Here is a 21,841-nt window from a genome sequence, read left to right as displayed (position 1 = left end):
CTATCTGTCTATGTCTGTCTGTCTGTCTGTGTCTGTCTATCTATCTATCCATCTATCTATCTGTCTGTCTGTCTGTCTATCTATCTACCTATCTATCTGTCTGTCTGTCTGTCTGTCTATCTATCTACCTATCTATCTATCTGTCTATCTGTCTGTCTGTCTGTCCGTCCGTCCATCCATCTATCTATCTATCTATCTACATATATAAATTCCTTGAAAGCGCTGTCTTAAATTAAAGGTATTACTGCATATTTTGCTTGTGGGCTCTGAATTTTCTTTTGTTCTTAATGCTAACGTGACTGTAACCTATTTTCCGTCTCTGTGTTTCCTCTAGTGTGCCGGATAGCCTGCCACAAGAAATGTGAGGAGAAGGTAAGAATTTACAAAGCGCTCAAGTCTTTTTTTCTTTATCTCTGCAGCTGATGTATTGTAATTCCGCAAATGTTTCTGGGGAGGAAATATTCAGGAGGCGCCATCTCCTCTTTTGGAGCCTGTAGATCTCTTGTAGATGTTCCAGGAGATGGATGCTCTTAGAATTCCTCAACAAGTGTTCCCTGTACTGAAACCTGTTTTCTTTGGATCGAAGCTAAAAAAAAAAAGAAAAAAAAAAGAATACTGTTGTTTAGGAAACTAAACATGGCCCAGGAGGAGGAACCAGCGTGCCGCTAGAGTTGTATTTTCCGCACACCTACGTTCACGCCCGTCATCTGGAGTTTGTTAAAATAGCTGGCAGCTGCCAACTTTGCCCGCTCCCCACACAGGAAATGCCAGGGGAGCAGACAGACCTGGCTCATTGAGTCGGAGGGAGGGGGCATCAACAGTGGAAAGATCCTAAACACTTTGATTAATGGCAGTCCTTTCTGTTGCTCAGGCGAAAGGTGCATTCAGGTGTTTTTCCACCAAAGATTGTCTGAGCACCTCCAGGTCCTGGTGATAAATTTAATCCAGAGATGATCCGTTGGTTTTGGAGGGTGATCTATAAACTTTACAGTCATTAATCAAAACTTTATTTAAAGTCTTTTATATCTCAAAAATGACTAATATCACATCCCGTCATGATTGTGTGCGTAAGTGAAACACACTAATACGGTTGATTGTGTTTGGCAGCTGGTTAGCATGACAGCCGGTATCAGTGCTAGTATCTCTAGTATCAAGTATCTCTTGTCATAATAGCCGTATGAATTCCTGCTCATGATTGCTCAGCAGTATTTAGCTTCCGGCTGAATGAGTGGTGCTGTGCCGCACTTTGTTTTCAGAGGGTGCGTTCCTCATGCAGAGATGAGGTCGGTCGGGATGAACGTCGCTCATTTTTATGAATTTATCTGCAAATAGTTTCAAGCAAACATGTATTAAGTGTCTATGAAAAAGGACCAGTGTCCTTTCTTGGTTTAAGAATAATCTACAGTGGGGTAGAGATCTGGCTCTCAGCATGGCACAGGTTCATTGTAAGATGGCAGTTCCCCCAACTACAGTCCAAGTTATCCACTGAGTTGTCTGCAAGGTGCTGTCACTCTCAACTACATGCTCAGTTATGGTGACTTCCCATGATGCTCTGTAGTCCAGTAAACAAATTGTCGTCTTAAATCACTATAACATGGATTTCTTTGCAGAAATAGGCTTAATGCTGCCAAATTTGAGCCTCATCACGTCAGAACCAATGAAATTACAGGTGTTTAATTGACATTAAAGTGCTACAATGTGCTGTTTCCATCCACTTCCCTTCTCTTCCTGGAGCGTTGAGCTGCTCAAGAGGAGACAGAGCCATATTTTAGTGACCAACCACTGCGATTGGTTGACTGGACTGCACAGCATCATGGGCACTGTTTAGGTCACTGCAACTACATGTATTATGTCTTGTGTCAATTATAAAGTTAACAGTAAACATTAGATGGCACTGTTGATCTGGCACTTATTAAGTGGGTTCTGCTTGAGTAGAAAAATATTGCTGTAACTTTGTTATTATTAAATTAAATAATAAAAAAATCATTTCAGACTCATACTCTAAAACTGTAAACTGTTGGTCTTCCACTTAGTTATATTCTAATGGTTCTGAATAAATCACATATTAAAATATGCAGGTATTTTTTTGGCTCTCTCAGTCATAATGGTTCCCAACCCCTGATCTGCAATGTTAGGAAGATGAAGCGTCTCCTTCACATATGGTGAAGTGTGTCAGAATGAGCCATTTCAGAGCAATTTAGTTTTAGAAAAAGGCCTATATGATATGCTACTCCCTCCTTTTGCTTCTGTTCAAGCCTGTTGGCGTCAACATGAATGAGAAAAACATAAGAGCAGAGGGCTGAAGAGAACATATGGACATGCAAACAGTGACAGCGCGCCTCAAATCAATGTCTCAGTCTGGAGTTTGTGTGACATCACATGATTCATCGTTCATTTTTGAATGACATCACAAGCCTCATGGTTCATTTTTCTAGTCCGTGTCAGTCATTTCATGTCAAAAGAGCTTTTCAAGCGAAGCGGCCATTTTGCAAGCTTGTCATAACTTTTTTTCTTTTTTTCATTTTGACGCAAAGGTGCTACAAGATTGGCTTACTCTTTTGCATTTCAGAGAGGCAAATATAAAAAAATATATATATAATATAGAAAACACCAAGGTTTTATTTTACTGATCAAACACTGTTTTCAGATTGAAAAAAAGTCATGACCTTGGAGATGAAAATCACTTTGCACAAAACCAATAATGACCTCAAAAATACTGACCACTGACGGTGTAACTACCTATAATATGGTAATAACCTTTCAAAAACTATCCATATTGCTGTGAAACTCCACACCTGAATAAACCCAAGCTTTGGGACAGAGAGTAGTTTCTTTATGTTTTCACACCAGTGCCGTCTGTTTATCTACATAGCTGCGATGAGTGAAAGTGCACATACGCTCTCGCTGCCGGACTCTCATAAAGCTGGAGGGGTTGTGGGAGGGAAGTCTGAAACCTCTGGAACTCAGTGCCCAGAACATAATTCCAGTGTCTATATATACAAAAGTGCAGCCTTCCATCTCCAAAAATTACTGCAGCATTTCCCTTTCTAAACATTTCAGCTGAAAAAAGCCATAAATCTGGCAGGAAACAATTTGCCAAAGAGACTGAGATGAAAAACAAGGGAGTGACTGTGACAGGGGTCAGAACCGATGGCTATCAGCAGTCACTTGGGTCTGTGGGGGAAAGTTGAGTGCTTTTTTATGAGTCATTATTTAAAAATACACACTTGTGCTGGGTTGTTTGTGCTCTCACTCCAATATGATCCCAATTGTTGGGAACCCGGAGAGCCGAAAATAGCGGGTCAACACATACCCGCTGAGTCAATAGTTCTTCATCCAAGACTATTACACTTGTGGACAAATGTTCAGAGTGTGTGTGTGATATGTCTGTGTGTCCACCCGCAGGTGTGTTTGTTCACTTGTGGATGTGAAAAATGCTCCAAAACTCATTTAACACGCAGTCGATGACACTCGGGAGCCAGAACAGGTTTATGAGTTCATGCTTAAGTTCACTCATTTTGGAAATTTCCTATCATAGGTCGCTGCAGCATCTCCACCTTATTCATGCATCCCCCCACTCACACCTGTTCCCTTCACCTTTCCATTGTCTAGGAACCTCATTGGTTGTCTTCACTTGCTCCTCCATCTCCAACATTCTTCTACCAGCATGTTTACAGTCTGGCCTCCCAAACTTGATCCCCAAATGATCTTTGCCAAACAGAAGAACCAGACAAGCAGATCCAACCACACATTGGAAACCTTTCCTGACCTTCTCTAACAACCAGCTCATAGTTGCCGTTTGACCTAAATTGGTTGATGTCACCTGTCGTGTGTGATTACCTACACAACCGACATCGAGTCAGTCCCCTGGCTCAGGTCCTCGGTGGCCCAGCAGCTCTCCAAGTTGTTGTTGGTGAGCAAGACTGATTGGATTTCACCAATCTGCTGCTGCCTGTCAGGATTGTTTTGAGAAGGAAACTACCATGTTCCACTGCTAATGAGCTGGAGGCTTTTGAGAAACACACTGGACCAACATGTACAGGCTCAAGCGTTCGCGCTCTGAATGTTTCAGTGGCTTAAATTGTTTGTTTGGAAGTTTTCCGAAATGATCCTACGGCCCTTTGTCTACTGTGTTATTGTTACATGTTACTGTTGTTTGTGACTTGTTGAAGGACACATCCTCATTCTCATCATGTGAGAAATGGAGTCAGTCAACATCATCATTACACACAAGCGCATGCTGAAGTTTGGCGATTGAAGTTCAATGATTTTTTTTTTTTGACCAGCACATCTCTTTCTAACAGTAGGAAGTTGATGCTTCATTTACAGTATGAGGACCCCTCACAACAGCCACTGTCTATAATGTGGCCCCTGTGGAAATCTAAATGCCCACCCCAAAGGGAAAGGTTTCTCTGTTGAAACAGTTGTTAGCATGATGGAGGCATCTGCCCAAGGTTCTTTAACACAATTATTGGTGTAAAAACTACAACTTGATCTTGTGAAAAAAGCATCATCAATATTTAAGCGTGAAGACGTTTCGATATCCATTAAAATGAGTCTCTATTTATGTAGTTTTAACCTCTGCAATTATTGTGAAAAATCGTAATCCCTTTGACTGTTCAACAGTCAAGGTGATTCTCAGTGATCCCCATTGATCCCCATGCTACTGTTTAATAAGGGTGTGTGCTCCATTCTGGGATTATCACATAATCCATTCTCTTCAGTACATATTAGCTCACCATTTTGCTTTTTAGCAACAACTTCACTCCATTATCATGTTCTGGAGTTCGAAGGTTGAATGTCATTCTGCGCTCCAAGTATTTTGAGGGGCTGGTGTTCAAGACAGAAGAAAGGCCTCTCAAAAAATATTATTATTGTAGTTGCTTCTGGCTTGGTTTGTCACTGAGATAATCTGCATTAATGTATCTTGTGACAAACATAAGTTGCGCGTGTCCATATATCAAAGGTTTTTTATACGCGTAACATCCGACTTACGACCTGTTCGACTTACGTCCACTTGTACTTACGACCACGGCCAGCAGTTGCTTTTTAAAAATTTTTTTATTCAACGTCTGGCACCGCAGCACGTAGCAGCCCAGCATCGCGTACAACAGTTACGGCAGCACAGTATCCCACCATCTCACTCTCACACAGCCATCTTCCACTACAGTAGCACCTATAACCTTCGCGTCGGCTATTTTGAATGGCATTCCACTTACGTCCAATCTGACTCACGACAGGTTGGTCGGAACCGATCCCGGTCGTAAGACGGATGTTACTTGTATATAGCAGTTTGTGCACCGTGTTTACCTGCCCGATGTCGATGGAGCTGCTGTGTGCGGCATCAGGAGGATTGGGAGGGGCCAGCATTCCCACACAAACTCAAATAAATACTCCATCAGATATCGACATGCATTTAGGCGGAAGTGATGAGAGAGTAAAGAAGAGATTGAACTCCACAAGGGGCACTTCTGTCATACAGGAAACAGGACTGCTCGAGCACCACTACCTGTGTATGTGTCAGACAAATGGTCCAAATCATGTCCAATGGAGAGAAAGTGTTGAGAACCAATGTGAGGCGGAAAAGGGGAGGGGTCGTAATCTCGGCCTCGTTTTGTTGCTATGGTAGTTACTGTGTTTTCCAGAGACCGATTCCACGTCAGATCTCATTCCAGTGCCAATAGTTTGATTGAGTTAACAGGACAGAACACATGCTTCTCTGCCCTAGAAAAAAAGTGAAACAAGTCCGGCGCGGATGATGGATATGGCGTCTGATATGATAACCATCACTAACAGAAAAGAAACTATGTGAAACAAAATGACAAATGGAGGTTTATATTTTGATTCCTGCTTATAAGCAGTCCCCTGACATTCTTCAGTCATTCATAAGTCTAACAGCAACCTTGCGCTAAATACGTTTTATCGAAATTGAAGTTTGCAATTGAAGTATCATTTGGATCCACAGTTTTATACTAAACAGATGTTGCTGGGAAACTCTTTCCCAGCTCGTAAAGTAGGAGACTTGCTTCACAGACTCCTACTCAAGAGTTGTGAGTCTCAGTTGGAGACTCATGACACAGTGTATTATACATCTTCACGTGAGTGGTGATGTTGGTGCCCACCAGAGGGCTCCCTTGTGTGTGGAGTGGCATGTGAAATCATTTTACACATGCTAGTATTATTAAAAAAAAAAGAAGTATCGCCATGACATATTACTGCTCCACATTTGTTAATTTATATCTGCAGTGAATGCAGTCTAATAGCAGTCACAGAGCTCCTGTAGCACATACAAGAAGAGCTTGTGCATAGTGGTTGTAAACCTTGTTGTTTTGTTGGTTATGTGTTTGCAAAGCGGCTCAGTTTTGTGCAGTACCGTAACTGATGGATCTTCACTCCCATGGCGTAATATATTAACATTGGGAAAGGGGACTTTTGCGTCCTATGTTGACAATAAAGGCAGTTGTCAGCGTTCTATGTTGACGCATATGTGTTTCTATCTTCAGAAGATGGAGTTGCTTTGGATATTAGTTGCTATTTATAACCCCAACGTGGCGGCGTGTAGTCAGAAAGTCACTCTGACTGAAACACTTTTAATAGCAATATAGACATCATCAAGCATAGAATGAAAGGAGCGCCATCCCATGGCTTACCCAGTCCCAACCTCCTTTCTTTTACGCTGCTCATGGTGTCAGGATGTGCCGTGGAAAGCGGAACATGCGTCTCAATTGTAAACCTACTGCGACAACATGCAATGCTGAAGCCTGCCTTTTGCGTCAGCATAGAATGCAGAAGTCCACTTTACCAACGTCAATATATTCCGCCATGGGAGAGACGAAGGGTTGGATGGACAACAAGAAAAAATAGAAATATTTAGGACATTCCTAAATTCAATTAAAGTCACAGAAAACAAATTATTCTATAGCCCATTTCCAGTCAACCCCGCAAGATTTAAATAATCTAAACAAAGAGGCGATAAAGTTTCCCCCATTCATCCATCATTAAAGATGTAGGAGGGAAGCGCTACAGAAAAGCAGAGAAAAAAAAGTCTTCATAATAGAACCTTAGACCTATTGAGCAAATCACAAACAAGCGTGAGAGTCATCACGCGCTCATCCCTGCTAATATGTATAAATACTGCGTCTAAAGACTTGTGGAGAGATGTCGACTGTAGAAAAGCTCATTTGAATCTCATAAGCCGAAGATGCTGTTTGTCATGTTGTTTCTGTGCGCTGGAAGAGAAGGTTGTTTGCCAGATAAAAGGCGGCGTCATCGTCTGTAAGCTTTGTGCAACGGCAATAACAATCATCTGTCGGCTCTCGTCGTCCCTCCGGGTGAGTGAAGGGCTTATTACACAAGGAGCTGTGGCTTGTGGCCCACAAATTTGGTAATGTGCATGGATACGGAAGAGAAAACAAACAGCAACACCCGGACTCTAATGCCATGGAGTAATCGAACACTGCTGGAAAGTATGTTGAAATTGGGCTGATGGGGAAGAGTGCAAGGGACGGTTTGATGTTGAAATCTATCACTGAGGACTCCAACTGGGTTTTGGTTTGATGCTGTCTCCTGTGTTTGTTGTCTGAGCTTCTGCTGCGTAATCGTGAGAATCCAGGAGGGGAAGCCATCTGGCCTGGAAGGGCGTTCGTGAAAACGTTCCCCTGGACTCTGGAGGGAGTAGGATCTGCTCTGTTTTGTTGTTACTTGGGAAATCCTGAGATAGACTCACAATACTGGACCTCACCCAAAAGCCCCCTCCTTTGGTCTGCTTTTACACCCACCATTACCTCCTGTCTTCACTGCTTTCTTTCATTCAGCGTCTGTTTTCCTTCTGACTTTTCATCCTTTCATCAGTTCATCACGATGTGGAATCTGCACACAATAACAGATGAGGTGTTTCTCACTGCTACTGTGTTTTTCCACTAGGAAACAGACTGTTGAATATGAATGGTGGGCGCAGGAGGTGTGTCTGTGCAGCAGAAGAGTTCAGGTTGGAGAATCAGACTGCTTCCCTAAAACCAGGGATCAGTGTCGTGGTCACTATCACGGGGTAGCTGGCTGTTTACCATTTAATTTTGTTCCATTTTATGCCTTGATGACCTCACACTCAATGACATGACCATTCTCCCATAGTTCATAAGCAATGATAAACCATGCTGAAGCATGTATCAGAACACCAACACAGCTCCTCAGTCAGTCAGTCAGAATCAGAATCAGAATTCAATTTATTGCCATGGTCAGTGGGGAGCCCACCAACTAGGAAGGTGTTTTGGAATAAAGTGCTGACAAAAAAATAAATAAATAAATAAATAAATAGAATAACAACAAGGCTGTTCACGAATTCAACAGTCTGACAGCCGAGGGGAAGAAACTGTTCCTGTGACGGGAGGTTCTGGTCTGGATGGACCGCAGCCTCCTGCCAGAGGGAAGAGGAACAAACAGTCCATGTCCAGGGTGAGAAGGGTCGGCTGTGATCCGACCTGCACGTCTCTGGGTCCTAGAGGCATATAGGTCCTGAAGAGGTGACAGGTTGCAACCGATCACCTTCTCAGCAGAACGTACGATGCATTGCAGTCTGCTCTTGTCCCTGGAGGTGGCGCTGTTGTACCCTACAGTGATAGAGGAGGTGAAGATGGATGGACTGGATGATGGCCGTGTAGAATTCCACCAGCAACTTCGTCGGCAGTCGTCGTTTTCGTAGCTGCCTCAGGAAGAACATTTTCTGCTGGGCCTTCCTGATGAGGAACCTGATTGTTGGCTCCCATTTGAGGTCCTAAGTGATGGTGGTTCCTAGGAAGCAGAAGGAGTCTACTATAGGAATGGGTAAACTTGCCAACATGAGAGGCAGTAGCTTGCACTTTCAAAGGGTATATATATATATATATATATATATATATATATATATATATATATATATATATATATATATATATATATAAAACCATTCTGTAATTCCTGGTCTGCAACCGTGCGTTACCGCCAGCGTTTTTTCATTAATAGTGCGTCCCAGACGCTGGCAAGCCGGGGAATTCCTGATTCACACAGTGTCGGCTGGTTCACACATAAAACCAACATCATCCACGTAAACAGGGCAGGTTGTTTTGTTTCCATAAACCATGCGTCGCCTTCCCGGCTTCCTTCCTGGACCTTGTCATTAATTGCAGAATTAAATAACACTTTCCTGAGCCCGACATCTGGAGAGCATGAGTTCAGGAAAAGGTGTTGCTCTCCAAGCTCCCTCCATTTAGTTGCTGACGAGAAGATCAAAGTCGGCGGCCATTCTTTCCATGTCGAGCTTTTAAAGTTACAAATTTGCGCCACACGTGCTCAGTAGGTCCTTTGTCTGCTACTGGATAATAGTGGGAGGACGCCGACTGCGAGAACCACCTGACTATTATCAGGCTCTCAGGGTTGATTGAACCCCTTTTCAGAATTAAAGATGCCGGGAAAAGGGCAATGATCGCTCACAGCTTTCACAAAACAGCAAACAGTGCAGCTTTTTATTCCCATCTAATGGCTCCAGTTTGCTGATCCAACGAAATAAATGGGATTATTACTTATGTGTCACAGTATATCTCAGCACCACTTTATATCAGCTGCCTCAAAGAACTTGTTCTAGGAAAGGAAACTACTCAACTGTTTGTGAAATCATGACATACTGTCATCCAGGAAATGGAAGACAGTTAGAAATAATCATGCGATTAGGTAAGAGTCAAAAAATGAGATACTTCAGTGAATGATTTTCTTGTGAAATATTGCAATCATGACCAGCCACTTTATCCGTTTAGATTTTGCCATTTTCTCTTAGACGTAGACAGGACTTTATTGATCCCTTTGGGGTTACTCCCTCCAGGAAATTTACATTTCCAGCAGCAATAGATGCAAGAAAGGGCATGCAGTCAGGAAGAGCATCACACAGAAAAATAAAAATAAAAATAAAAATAAAAATGAATAAAAATATAAAATAAAAATTAAACTACATTAAAATAGGTTATTGCACCTTTTAATCGTCTTGATAAAAGTAAAGTGAAAAGAACACAACTGACACGTTTTTCTCATTATGAAGAAATAAGTAGAATCAGACCTCAAGTTATTCAACTCTTAAACCCTCCCAGTATACTCTGCTCGAAATAGGCTTGCTTTCACTTTCTACGACTGCTTTCCTGCTCTGCTTCTGCCACACAGTGACATTCCTGTAATGAATGAACCATATCATATTTCAGAGTCTTTTCCCCTGGCCTTCCGGACAAGCTAATCCGTTCATCATCTATTGTTGTGTTGTATGAAATTTTAAATACGATTTTTGGATCTTGGTGCTATTAACAGAGGTGCCAAGATATTGGTCAACCATCAGTAGCTAAAGCAGTTCTAAGACATGGAAACAAACAAACAAACAAACCCCAAGATGCTCAATGAAAGGCCTTTGTCTATCGTATTTGCTACTTGGGAAGGTGGCTTGTTACATAAATCCATCTCAGTATGTGTCAACAGTAACAGAACAAAGAAAAGCAGATGAAAGCATGCAACTTCTATGACAGATAGAAGCTGTCTACAGTGCAGAAGACTGGAGACTCTTTCTCCACCAGTGTAATGTAATTTCTTGCTGTGATTAAAAACATATGGAGCCAATAATGCTGGTCTTTCGTCGACAAACCTGAAGACAATTCTTGGTTGGTCCAGGATTTTCTCTATAAGCATTTCAATGTCCCTCTAAATGTTGAATAATTGTTGTGTCATGGAGTGGATTAGCGTCAGGTTGTAGATTTGTGCTTCAAATCCGGAACCAATACTGTGTTTTGATTAAACCTTACTTTGCTATCATAGTGTCTTTCAGAGCACAAAGTTTCGGGGGGACTTACATTTTAATATTAAGCGTCAGTTGGGGTGATTTATTGTCTGTGCAGGTTTGAGGAAACGTTACTAAGCTGGTGTGACTTCTCACCGCTGTGAAGTCAATGGCCTCATTCATGGTGTCGCTGTGCGTGTTTGTGCATGTGTGCGTGTGTGTAAGTGAAAGTCAGAGTGAGAAGACGGGTGCAGGGGGTCGTCTCATATTTAACCTGTAACTTGAGAAGCCGATAACAAGGACTGGGTGAAGAATGAGAGTGTGTGTGTTTAGCGTGTGTCCAACATGGAGTGACTAGGAAGCTTTTGTCTCCCCTTCCTCAAGCCCCATTCCCTCCTGATCTCCCTGGGAAATTCACCTCAATATTTTTCCTTCTCTCTTTTCGTCATTATTCATAGGTCTGCGAGTTTGGGAGGAGGGTGAAAATGAAGTGAACAAGAGGGAGGAGAAATCCCAGGCAGCTAGAGAAAGAGGGAGAAAAAAGCTATAACCCCTCAGCCAGACTTTCCCTGCTTATTCAGCGCTGTGTGCTGCACTGCGCCGTTTCCACTTGTGGGATGTTAACATTTGCCTCTGGCTGCGCTCCTCCCCGCTCTCGGACTCACATTAAGACATTTTTATGCTCATTTTGGAGGAGGAGGAGTGAGAGCGCGGCCAGATCTATTAGCCCGGAGCTTAAAACACACACACTCTGCTGACAGCCTTCTCCAGCTGAGTCTTTTTCCAGAGAACGCGCTCTGCTGCTGGTGGAAAGGACAATGCAGCACTGAAACATCAGCTGCCAAATCCCCCTAAAAGTGAAAGAGATTCAAACAGGATGGCCACCGCAGTGTTTCAGGTAAGTAGTGCAGCTTTTGGAAGGATCTATAAGCTGCTGGATGTCTGGTATCTGAGCGCCAGACCTCTCAGTGGCTGCCTGGTCCTCTGCATTGTGCGTTTGCTTGATTCTATGCAAGTCAGCTTTAAGTGGTCTCAGATGTATGCTGGGCAGTCGCTCTTGTTTTGTGTGGCTTTGCATTCACAAGTATCAGGAGCATTAAGGCTGCATCTGCTAGTGGGATGTGTAGCTTGTTGTAGAAGTGTATGTCTTAAAATCATGTCAAGCACAGTTTTGTGGGCTCATGTCTGTGTGTGGTCCCGCTGGCTTACCATGTTCTGTGGTTGCTGGCCACTGCTCGCAGACAGTGACAGCGGTGGCGGACTTCTTTTTCGTGAATATGAGTCCACAGCTGCAGTGTTCAGGCAACACTGAGCCGTTGCTAATGTTGTAGTCAACAAGTTTGTCTGGTATCATTGATGATAAATCAACAGGGGATGAATAAGCACCTCTTTTGAGAAAATAAGTGGAGATATCAACTGATTGAAAACTTGTGCTGTAAATTGTGCTAAAAGAATAAATAAAAATTACAGCAATAATATGTCTCCATCTGATTTTTATTTTGCCATTTTGCTTTATTTACATAGGATTGTAAAATCACTTAAGATACCTACAAAATAACATAACTCAAAATCGCTACTTCTTGTTGAAAAAATAAAGCTCATGATATGTTTGTGGATTTAATCAGAAAAAAATTGAATGGATATGAAAAACACAGTACACTGCTACTTATGCGTCTGAGTTATCCAATGTTGGGTAAGCTACCTTTCAAATGAAGAATGTAAAAGTACAACAGCCTTAAGGTCCATTTATACTACCTTTACCTATGGAATTGTACCAGACCATTTCAAACAATGTTTCTGCAACTGATCACATACTTCCATGCGTTCTTGTATTGCTGTTCACCAATGTATCCACCAGGGGGAGCAGCCCAAAGTCAAAAGTTCATGGCTATTGCAAACTCCAAAACAAACATGGTGACTGTGGAAGTACAGTACTGATTATGTACCTCTTGCACAAAGGAGGAAAATGGAAATATATTGCAACTGGAGGACAGAGAATTTAAGCCATTGTTATGTCTTCTTCGGACGAATACAGATGAAATGAAAGCAGAGCAGGGACACATGGGGTCTGTCCATATCCAGATCCATACGTAACATGAAATGGGCCATTGTAGCATATGGTGTATGTAAAGCAAAATATAATACCCTATGAAATATTATTGTGCATTTATATTCAGCATCTGGACGTGCTCAAGTGAGGCCGTGGTTGGGTTTGCAGATCCTCAGGCGGGCCACCCAGTGACGGGAGGGGTGTCCATAACATGCTTGCGCCATATCCACACTTCTTCCTTGATGCAAATTTATATTAGAAATTTGTCGTGAGATTTTCTTATGTCGCAGATCAGGTTGGGTGACGAATCAGCCTCCATCAATAATCCTGGAAAATTTTTGGCAGTTTAGATTATTGGTCATCCCAGGTTTTCAGTGAAGCATGAACTTGCCAGATACTCCTCTCCTCCTTGACCACCAGAGGTTGCCGTGTTCTGAATCTGAAGGATGACAACGAAGACGTGCCAGTCCAAAATATGATGCATTGTCTTGTCACAGTGAGCCCTTACTAAATGTCGGACACTAAAACTGAGTACACGAGAACTGTCTTTATTCTCCCCATAATGGGGGAATTTGTTTAAATCTGTTAGACTTTTAATGGTGTTTATGGCAACTTTCTCTGAGGATGGCGGAGTCTGTTTGGAGCATTAACCACCTAGCTAACTGGTTCTGACACCAAATTATCAGTGGGTGATTGTTTTTATTTTTATTTAAAAAGTTATGAGTTGTACAATTGCTCAGTTCTTAGGTTCTTTTTAACTATTTTTTCTATAGTTTTCATTGCCAATGCTTCAACAGCTGGCATTATATTTTTTTATTTTTTGTCACATAACTCTGCCCTACCTTCAAACTGCAGAAAACTGTTAAGCTATACAGTTAAACCACATGTAGTTGTATGAATCATATTACTGAAGTTGGTTACTTTGGCCTGCATTAGCCTTCCATTAGCATTGTTTTTTCTTTTTGCTGTGGCTGTAAAGTATTTGCATTCAGGTTGGCAAGAGCACCAGTCTGTCTTGGTGGAGATTTTAAGTACTATGCTAACGGAAATGGAATCATCACTAACATTATTAAAGGTCTCTGTGTTAATTTCTTTTTTTTTTTAGATTTGATTGTAACAACTTTTGTTCTCTGGTCGTAGTGAAGTACAAAATGGTCTAGCTGGTGTCAGTCTGAGGGATGAGGTGATGGGCTCTGTTCCTGTCTGATAGACTGGATCCCACTGAGATGGTTACAATGTGGCTACAATGTCATCTCACTCCAGACTTTCCTGCTATGTCCGTCAGTAATGCCAAATTGAATCTGTGTGCTGGCTTTAGAATGTCTCGGTTCCTTGCTGCAAGCAGTCAAAGATGAATGAGTAAGCTGGAGAATTCAAATCGTACGAGACAATACCTGGTCTATAGTGAGATCACATGACCCCATATGTTGGATTCCAGTGTAACAGTGAACCCTTTTACTCACCCTCCACGTCTGCCTGTGTGGGATTAGAACCACTGGCTCGGCGCCCACGCTGGAGTGGGTTTCAGACATTTTTCATCAGGAATATCTGCCAGGGAGGCGACACACCCCCCCTCAATGCTACAACCCCCCCCAAAAGCCAGTCCACGTCTGACCGCAACCACACATGCACACAGGAGATGGACGTTAGTTTGTGGAGCTTCTTGTTGAGTGTGAGCTTCTCAGGCATCAGTCCACGGGCCGTTAAAAACCACCAGCGTGGATTATCATGCTCTTCTGCTGATGTAATCCTTCCTGGGTGTGTGTGCGTGCAGAACCCCTCAAGTTGTGTGCGTCATTTCTTAAAGGCGAATGTTTCTGCTCACAGTTTGTTTAGAGATCAATTACTTCTTGGTAGCTTTAGAACGTCCTGGAAGAGCGACCAATGTTCAGAGCAGAAATGGAATGGAGTAATTGAAAACACTTTCTGTGGTGTGAATTATAAAGTCATCTGTATTCCTGATGTAGTCGCCAATTAGGGTAAGATACTATTTATTGCATTACCAAGACATTAGCTCTGATCATATGACGTCAGATCGGTGAACCGTGTGGCGAGGAGATTGTTCTGTGGGTCCATACCAAAGACGTCCAAAAAAGATGTATGAAGAAAGCCATGCGGCTTGTGGACAGTTTGGTTTATCCATGAATCAAACAGAAATGCTTTTGCTCGAAAGTGTAGCCATGCTTTATTACAAAAACTCTAACAGTAGCAGTTGTTCGAGCTTTTTTTTATTCTTTATAATCTAGTGAGCAAAATGTGTCTATATTCTGATACTGAGGTGCCTTTTTTCTTATCTGTGTCCTGGTGTAAATCCCCTTTTTTCCACATATTTCTGGGTTTGTGGCTCTAATAAAGTTTGTTTCGCATTAATATTATGGGTTAAATTCCTTTGCAAGTGTAAGGTTGGACAATTTGAGCGCATAAATCTGAGCTTCACCTTCAAGCCGACGTCCTTCTGGAGGAAACTCTTGTATTTGTGCTTTTTTGGTCGCTATAAAAATGTTTGCTTTCTTCCTCTGTTAAGGACCTCATGCCAATCCAATCCCAATCCAAATGGATATTTCGTTTCTTGCATGAGATCCATGGCCTCCCTGCAGACTTGTTTTATCAGATATGCACACAGACTTCCACCTGATGGCGCTGTGCTAAATAAAATTGCTCAGTTTCTGTTGGACTATTCGGAAGACCGTTGGGATTTATCTATCAAGCACTGAAATTAGTTTCTTGTGATAGTTCCTTTAGTGGCCAACTGGAGCGGTAGTCCGCTAGAGGAAAGCACCGTAGTCTGTTACCCAAGAGTCAGCCCAAGTGGGTTCTATTTTCCTGGGAATGTCCCACTCAGAACGTGGTTCATGTTGGTGTGGTACTCAATGTGAACATTGACATTTGAGAGTGAAGAGTCACTTAGGACAACAAACTTTGTGTTCAAGAGAAAACCAATGCCATTGCTATAGTATAGAGCCCCAAATTTTTGTTCGCTCTTGAGCTGTCAGCTGTCGAAAGTGTTTTCGCCCCTTTGTACCCAAACATACCTCTACTCTAAAAATAGAGATACTGTTCTTATCCTCCACGAAAACATATTCAAGTAAAATACTTAATGAGGGCTAATCTTTTCAACAATTCCACGCAATCATGCTCGGCAGGTACAGCGCTAAATTTCCACGGTGCGGGAATGTTTTGACAAGTTTTCTTGTTCACTTTCCCCAACTTCGACGAGCATGATCTACGACTTAACATTTCTGATCTCAGATGCAATTACTCAAACGTTGTTTTCTGTGTTGAACTCCCCCTGAGCTGGCGGGAAGTGTCCACCGCCCTTGTGTGACCTTCTACTGGACGCACAAACACACCGCTGTTGTAGATTCAATGCTAAAATGATGATAATTAAGTTTGGCTTTTGCAAGTGTGGCCTTTAAAGAAGTAGGTGAAAGGAGCCTGGAAAAGAGGTCACTCTGAATCTGTTCTGAAAGATGACATTTGAAATGTGAGACCGCATTCAGTAAATAAAACTCTGGGTTAGTTTGCTTTTCTTGGACCTTCTCTGTCATATTTGAACAAATTAATAAGACAGCTGGTCATAAAAGTCAATGAAAAAAAGCTTGCTCAAGAACAACACAGAACTTTTGGGTCTTTCCAAAAGACAATGTCATGGACTTAATTTTTTTTTGGCTATCATGATACATTGCAAGAAGAAAATCCTCTCACTCTCCTTTGATACACAAATTACTGTAAGCAAATGAAACCAATCAGTCACAACAACTGTTATATGAGCATTTATTTTAGATTTATTTGTCATGATGAAGGCAGATCGTTTATAAACAAAAAACAAAATGATTGCTGTTCAAATATTTGCTTTTAACAGGCTTATGTAAACCAAATGGTGATAAATGTGTCACTCAAACACAGTTTCTTAATGTTTGATGAAGCATTATTGATTGTGCGAAATCATCATACGGTTGAATATCACTGTAATGTAACATTACATGCTGAATTTGGCAAGTAGACTTTAGACTTCTTAAACAAATAGTCAACATGTTTCATGCCAGCTTTGCTATTGATACAGGGCACAACATTCACATGACTGCAGGACAAGTGATGTGAGTAGAGCAGGAAAGAATCAGTGGGAGCCTTTTGAGTAATATAAAAGGGCAGATTTTATCTGTTCTCTTGGTTAATAACTTGATTCTGATCATTTCTAAACTATTCTCCAGGTTCAGTCCTGTGGCATTTACTCACTCATCAACAGACAATATGTAATCAGAAGTTCACATAGTTTTTAAACATATTAACAAGCCTCCAAAAGTTTCATTAAACTCAGGTTGTTGCTCTCAGTTAGCATGAGTTGACAAGTAAAATTTGACTTTAAGAAACAAAATTGGACTTTCTCTTTCCTCTTGTTATCGCTTAAAGCTGCCTGCATTTCATAGAAAACGTTTTGTTTGCTGGCAAATATAGTGACAGCAGAAAAGAAAATATTAAGGTTTATATTTTTGCCAGAAAGAAAGCCTCCCAAAAAAGCACATTATATTCCTGTTACGTGCTAGTGCCAGACAGTAGAAGGGTGGAGAGTTTTATGTCGTCTTATCAAGCGTTCATGATCCTTTAAAGAATGTTTATATAAAGCTCGACCGTTTCCTCCGTTTTGCCCGAAAGCCTCGATATCGTTGTTTGCTTTTGGCTGCTGATTGATGGCGAACGGATTTGGTCTGAAAACATAAAGGCAGGAAACATCGGTGCCCCGATCATGAATCTCTCAGAGGAACAGACCTGAAGTGCAGCTGTGTTTTTCCACTCACTCGTAAAGAACAACACTTTCAGTTTTGTTGCTTCCATTTTGATATTGCTCTGTGTTTGCATGAATATTCACTGCGATTGCTGCTCTTAATCCAGTTGTAGTCAGCACTGCCTTATAGTGAACATATTATTTAGCTTTGTTGTGCTTTAGTGGTAACTCTTTTGAGACTTCCTATTATTGTCGATCACCAGTTTATGCAGCTGAAGGTCTCATTCAAGACAACTGCAGCTGGTGGACCTATTCCCAACTTACAGCACTGGCATCCTTTGCATCCCAGAGTGATGCTGCGGAAAACAAACAGTAGTTGGAGGTAAAAAAAAGCTCTGAAAATTACATTTCATGTCATATAAAATGAGCCTCATTTGATGATGAGCTTGACTCACAGTGCACACTTGAATGTGAAGTGTATGGCTACTAAGTCATATCGGATCATAAGTAGGAATGAAAGTGACCATTGGGACCCCCCCCTAGCATTCTAACCTTTTGAACATAATCACACATTTGACTCAATTGAAACAACTATCTGTAGACATGGCAGAGACAAGGCTGACTTCTTTGTCAACACTCAGTAGTCCACTTGAAGATTCTCTATATGGGACACCTTTGGTGTGAGAAGTGCAACCATGGGTTCTCATTGAATAGCGAACTCTACGCTGAAACATTCTCTAGCTACAACTCAAACTTCAGATTTGCAATGTTCTCCATTTGGAAGGTTGGATGAACAGGTGTGGGAACCTGTCTGTTGAAATGTTTGCAGCGTAAGGAGAGCTCGCTTCACATTCAGTTTGCTGTTGTTGCGGAAGAAGGCAAATACAAATCCCTCTGTCTGTCAAACACTTCCTTATAAGAAATATATATGATGTCAAGTGTGGATTCAAGGCGATACGCTGTCGAACCTATGGTCCTTTGAGTGGGTTATTTGAAGTCCAGTTGACTTATTCTTAAAACACATTTAGTCACGCTTATCATCAAGTACTCTCTATCTGTCCAGCAGTTTCTACCGAAGATGGCTGGCTAGATTATGACTTGCTTTGCAACAGTGTTCTTCAGCCTGCGATGGAGAAGCGAAACATGCTCTGAACAGTGATCATCAATCATTGTGTTAGTTATTATGTTTATTTGTTGCAGTGCTTGTTTGTCAGGACACACCACATACATCAGTGCTTGTTGGTGAAGTGACTTCCAAGCCACAGAGCAGTCATGCTCATCGTGTGACGCAGTTGATTTTCTAGCTTATTTACAGCAACCAGTTATAATAGTTGCCTAATAGTTGCTACTGGAGTTTCTCAGGCATATTTGGCTCAAGTGACCTGTGAGTAAAAGGGGAGTAGAGAGAGCTTCAGGAGCTCAAAAGCATAGTTGGTGAGTCAAGAGACAGAACCGCTGAGTAAAAGCAGCAAAAGACAAGCATGTTGCAGTATCTATTCCTTGGTGATAGGATCATGCTGTACTGTCTAGTTGGTTGGTTAATAAAGCTGTCGACCTTTATGCTGAAGTGGGGTCTGTTCTTGTGAAATGTTTTGCTCGGTTATTGCAGCGACCTGCAGGAGTTATGCTGTTTCCTCTCTGATGTTTACACAGGTGAGTTTCAACGCTTGAAGTAAAAAAAACCTCGCTTCAACATAGTCCACTGGTGCTCTCACACCACCACTCACTCAGAAAGCAAGACGTAAACCAGACAGTTCAGATGTCTGGACTCCAAAACTGACTCTGAGTTTGGGTTCATGACACCACGCTGTGTGAGCGCAATATGCTCGGGGGGCTGATCGATGCCCGCGTGGTTGACTATTTTCCTCTGACTCGTCTCGGCTTGTCTAGTTTTTTTGTCTTGTCAGAATTGAGATGGATTCATAGCTTTACAGACTTTGAAGACTTCAGAGGCATTTAGTTCTCCTGCACCACTTATGATATTGTGTGAATCACTGGTACTTGAACTGAAATCTGCAAGCTTGCACCTAAAACAAGTTTGTTTTTGGTTGACGTATGTCGTACCTAAGTCAGTGATAAATCTGTGTTCCAGTGATATACGTGCTGTTTAACACGATAAGTTACTTTTATTAGCTGCATAATCCGAACTTCCAGGCCTCTCTGGTGTCCTCTTCACTCTCTCTGCTTCCCAACGTGTCCTGGGAGCCAGCAGCTGTCCAATGACATCATGTGGAAAAATGTTTTCATGTGTGACTAAGATACAGGATGGAAGATTCTAAAAAGACTTTGTCTTTAGCCTACTGGAAAAAATGGCTGCTTTGGCCGCTTTCTCGCTGTGGTCATTTGGGCAAAGATCAAGACTTAAAGAAGTGAAGTCCAACACCCATCGCTCTCAACGGTTGATGGATTTCTGGATATTGGTGCTGCGGGTGTCGATGTGGTTGTTGCGTAATCGTTGGTTTCTGGGTTTATGCTGCTTTAGGTCGATGACTGTTATTTGGTTTCTAATTTTGCTTGTGAGGAAATTGTGGTTGTGATTTGGGAACACACTTTCAACACATCTTTAATAACTATCTAATGGCAATATTCTGAGTGCCTCCCTTAAAAAGGTTCTAAAAAAATGTAGACAAGAAGAGAAAAAAATTGTCTCAAAGAAAGGACAATAAAAAAATAAAAAAATAAATAAAATAAAATAATATATATATATATATATATAAGCTGCTAAAATTTCATCATGACCTAAAGACCAACTTAAAGTTTTAAAGTCCTAAAGTGTCTGTAACAACAAATAATAATTAATATTCTGAGTGCCTCCCTTAAAAAGGTTCTAAAAAAAATGTAGACAAGAAGAGAAAAAAATTGTCTCAAAGAAAGGACAATAAAAATAAATAAATTAAAAAAAAAAAAAAAATATATATATATATATATATATATATATAAGCTGCTAAAATTTCATCATGACCTAAAGACCAACTTAAAGTTTTAAAGTCCTAAAGTGTCTGTAACAACAAATAATAATTAAAAGTTAAAAAAAAAAAAAAAAAATAAGTTCACAAGCAAACACTTTTGGATGTGGATATGAATGTAAGAGATATATTCAGTTAATTGCTAAATGATTTGAATTGAAAATGTCATTATCATAATGCATTTATTCAATTTTCAATAATCAATAACTCAATCCACTTTAAAATATTTCATATTTTATATTCATTTTGTTAATTTGAATCACGAAACCAAGTTTAAAAAAAAATGTTGTTCTTAATATAAATGGGACGAAAGGAAGCTGTTTTTTATTTCTACTTCAGAACTTATACTGCACTTGCCTAACTCTTACATGACTGGACGCCAATAAATGAGATCACAGCAACAATTGTCAGTTCACTGTCTGTTCTGTACAACACATTAAATCACTGAAGCCAAAACTGAATTTGTATTGGGCAGATTCCCAACTTTCTGGTCTCAAAAGTAGAGTCTGAAACACAGTAATCTTGTTTAATGATGACAAAAAAATAATGTGATTTGCGGAACATCTTCATTTCCTTTCTCCTTCCCCCCTTTATAAGGCCTCCATTGCTGGTGCTAGAGTCATACTCTTGAGGACTTGTCTTAAGTTTTCAACGACTCTGGTTTGTGCTCACGTGGTGGAACAGTCCAAGAAGGAAATGCGACCCTGACTGTAACTTTGGAAGGAATGAAACCGTGACTCATGTCAGTCCTGGTCGATGGAGGAGCGCACCTGCTTTTTTTTTTTCATTGTGTGTGTGGCAAAAAAAAGTCAAATTGGTGGTTACAGATGGTGGTCTTGAACATCAATTGGCAGTGATACAATTGTAAAATGATTAAACCATAACTTAAAAAAGAGGAAAATGTTCCGTGTAATCCTCTTGAGCTTGTTTAATGACAAATTAAGGGTTGGAATTCACAGGCAGGCATTTGAAAGAAACACATTCCGACTTTAATCCGAACAATCACAGTCATGAAATGATGGCGAGGCAGGTTGTTTCCACCGTGGAAATGAGCGCAGAGCCACCAACGCCACTGCCGCTCCAACTTTCCGCTGCCCTCAGAGCTGGCAGATAGACACGCAGAGCTCCTGAGTGCTTTTATGTTTATCCAGATCCCTGCGTCTGCCACATGCCAACGCAGCTATTTGGTGTGCAAATTGAATTTGGGAGGCGTAACTGCTAACAGACAGGCTCTCTGCTGCCGCGCCGATGCCAGAGCGCGGCTTCACAGGACTTAGTGGTAAGTTATGAAAGCGCTGAGTGACAGTGTCCGGTCAGAA

The 21,841-nt window shown here is 41.3% G+C and overlaps 1 protein-coding gene across 10 annotated transcripts in view; it reads left to right on the top strand.

Moving 5' to 3' along the window:
• tns1b (tensin 1b) overlaps positions 1–21,841 on the top strand; it is a 136,317-nt gene that overhangs the window by 48,767 nt on the left and 65,709 nt on the right. For 9 of the 10 annotated variants that reach the window (XM_053877599.1, XM_053877602.1, XM_053877598.1 and 6 more), the window contains exon 3: positions 335–372. In XM_053877599.1, the coding sequence (XP_053733574.1) occupies positions 335–372 (38 nt within the window). Of the gene's footprint in view, positions 1–334; positions 373–9,033; positions 11,682–21,841 lie in introns of those variants that run through there. The other variant, XM_053877607.1, reaches the window with a different exon arrangement.

This window comes from Synchiropus splendidus, chromosome 10 (assembly GCF_027744825.2).
Source record: "Synchiropus splendidus isolate RoL2022-P1 chromosome 10, RoL_Sspl_1.0, whole genome shotgun sequence".
Lineage (NCBI taxonomy): Eukaryota > Metazoa > Chordata > Actinopteri > Syngnathiformes > Callionymidae > Synchiropus > Synchiropus splendidus.
This window is presented reverse-complemented; position numbering and strand designations above follow the sequence as displayed.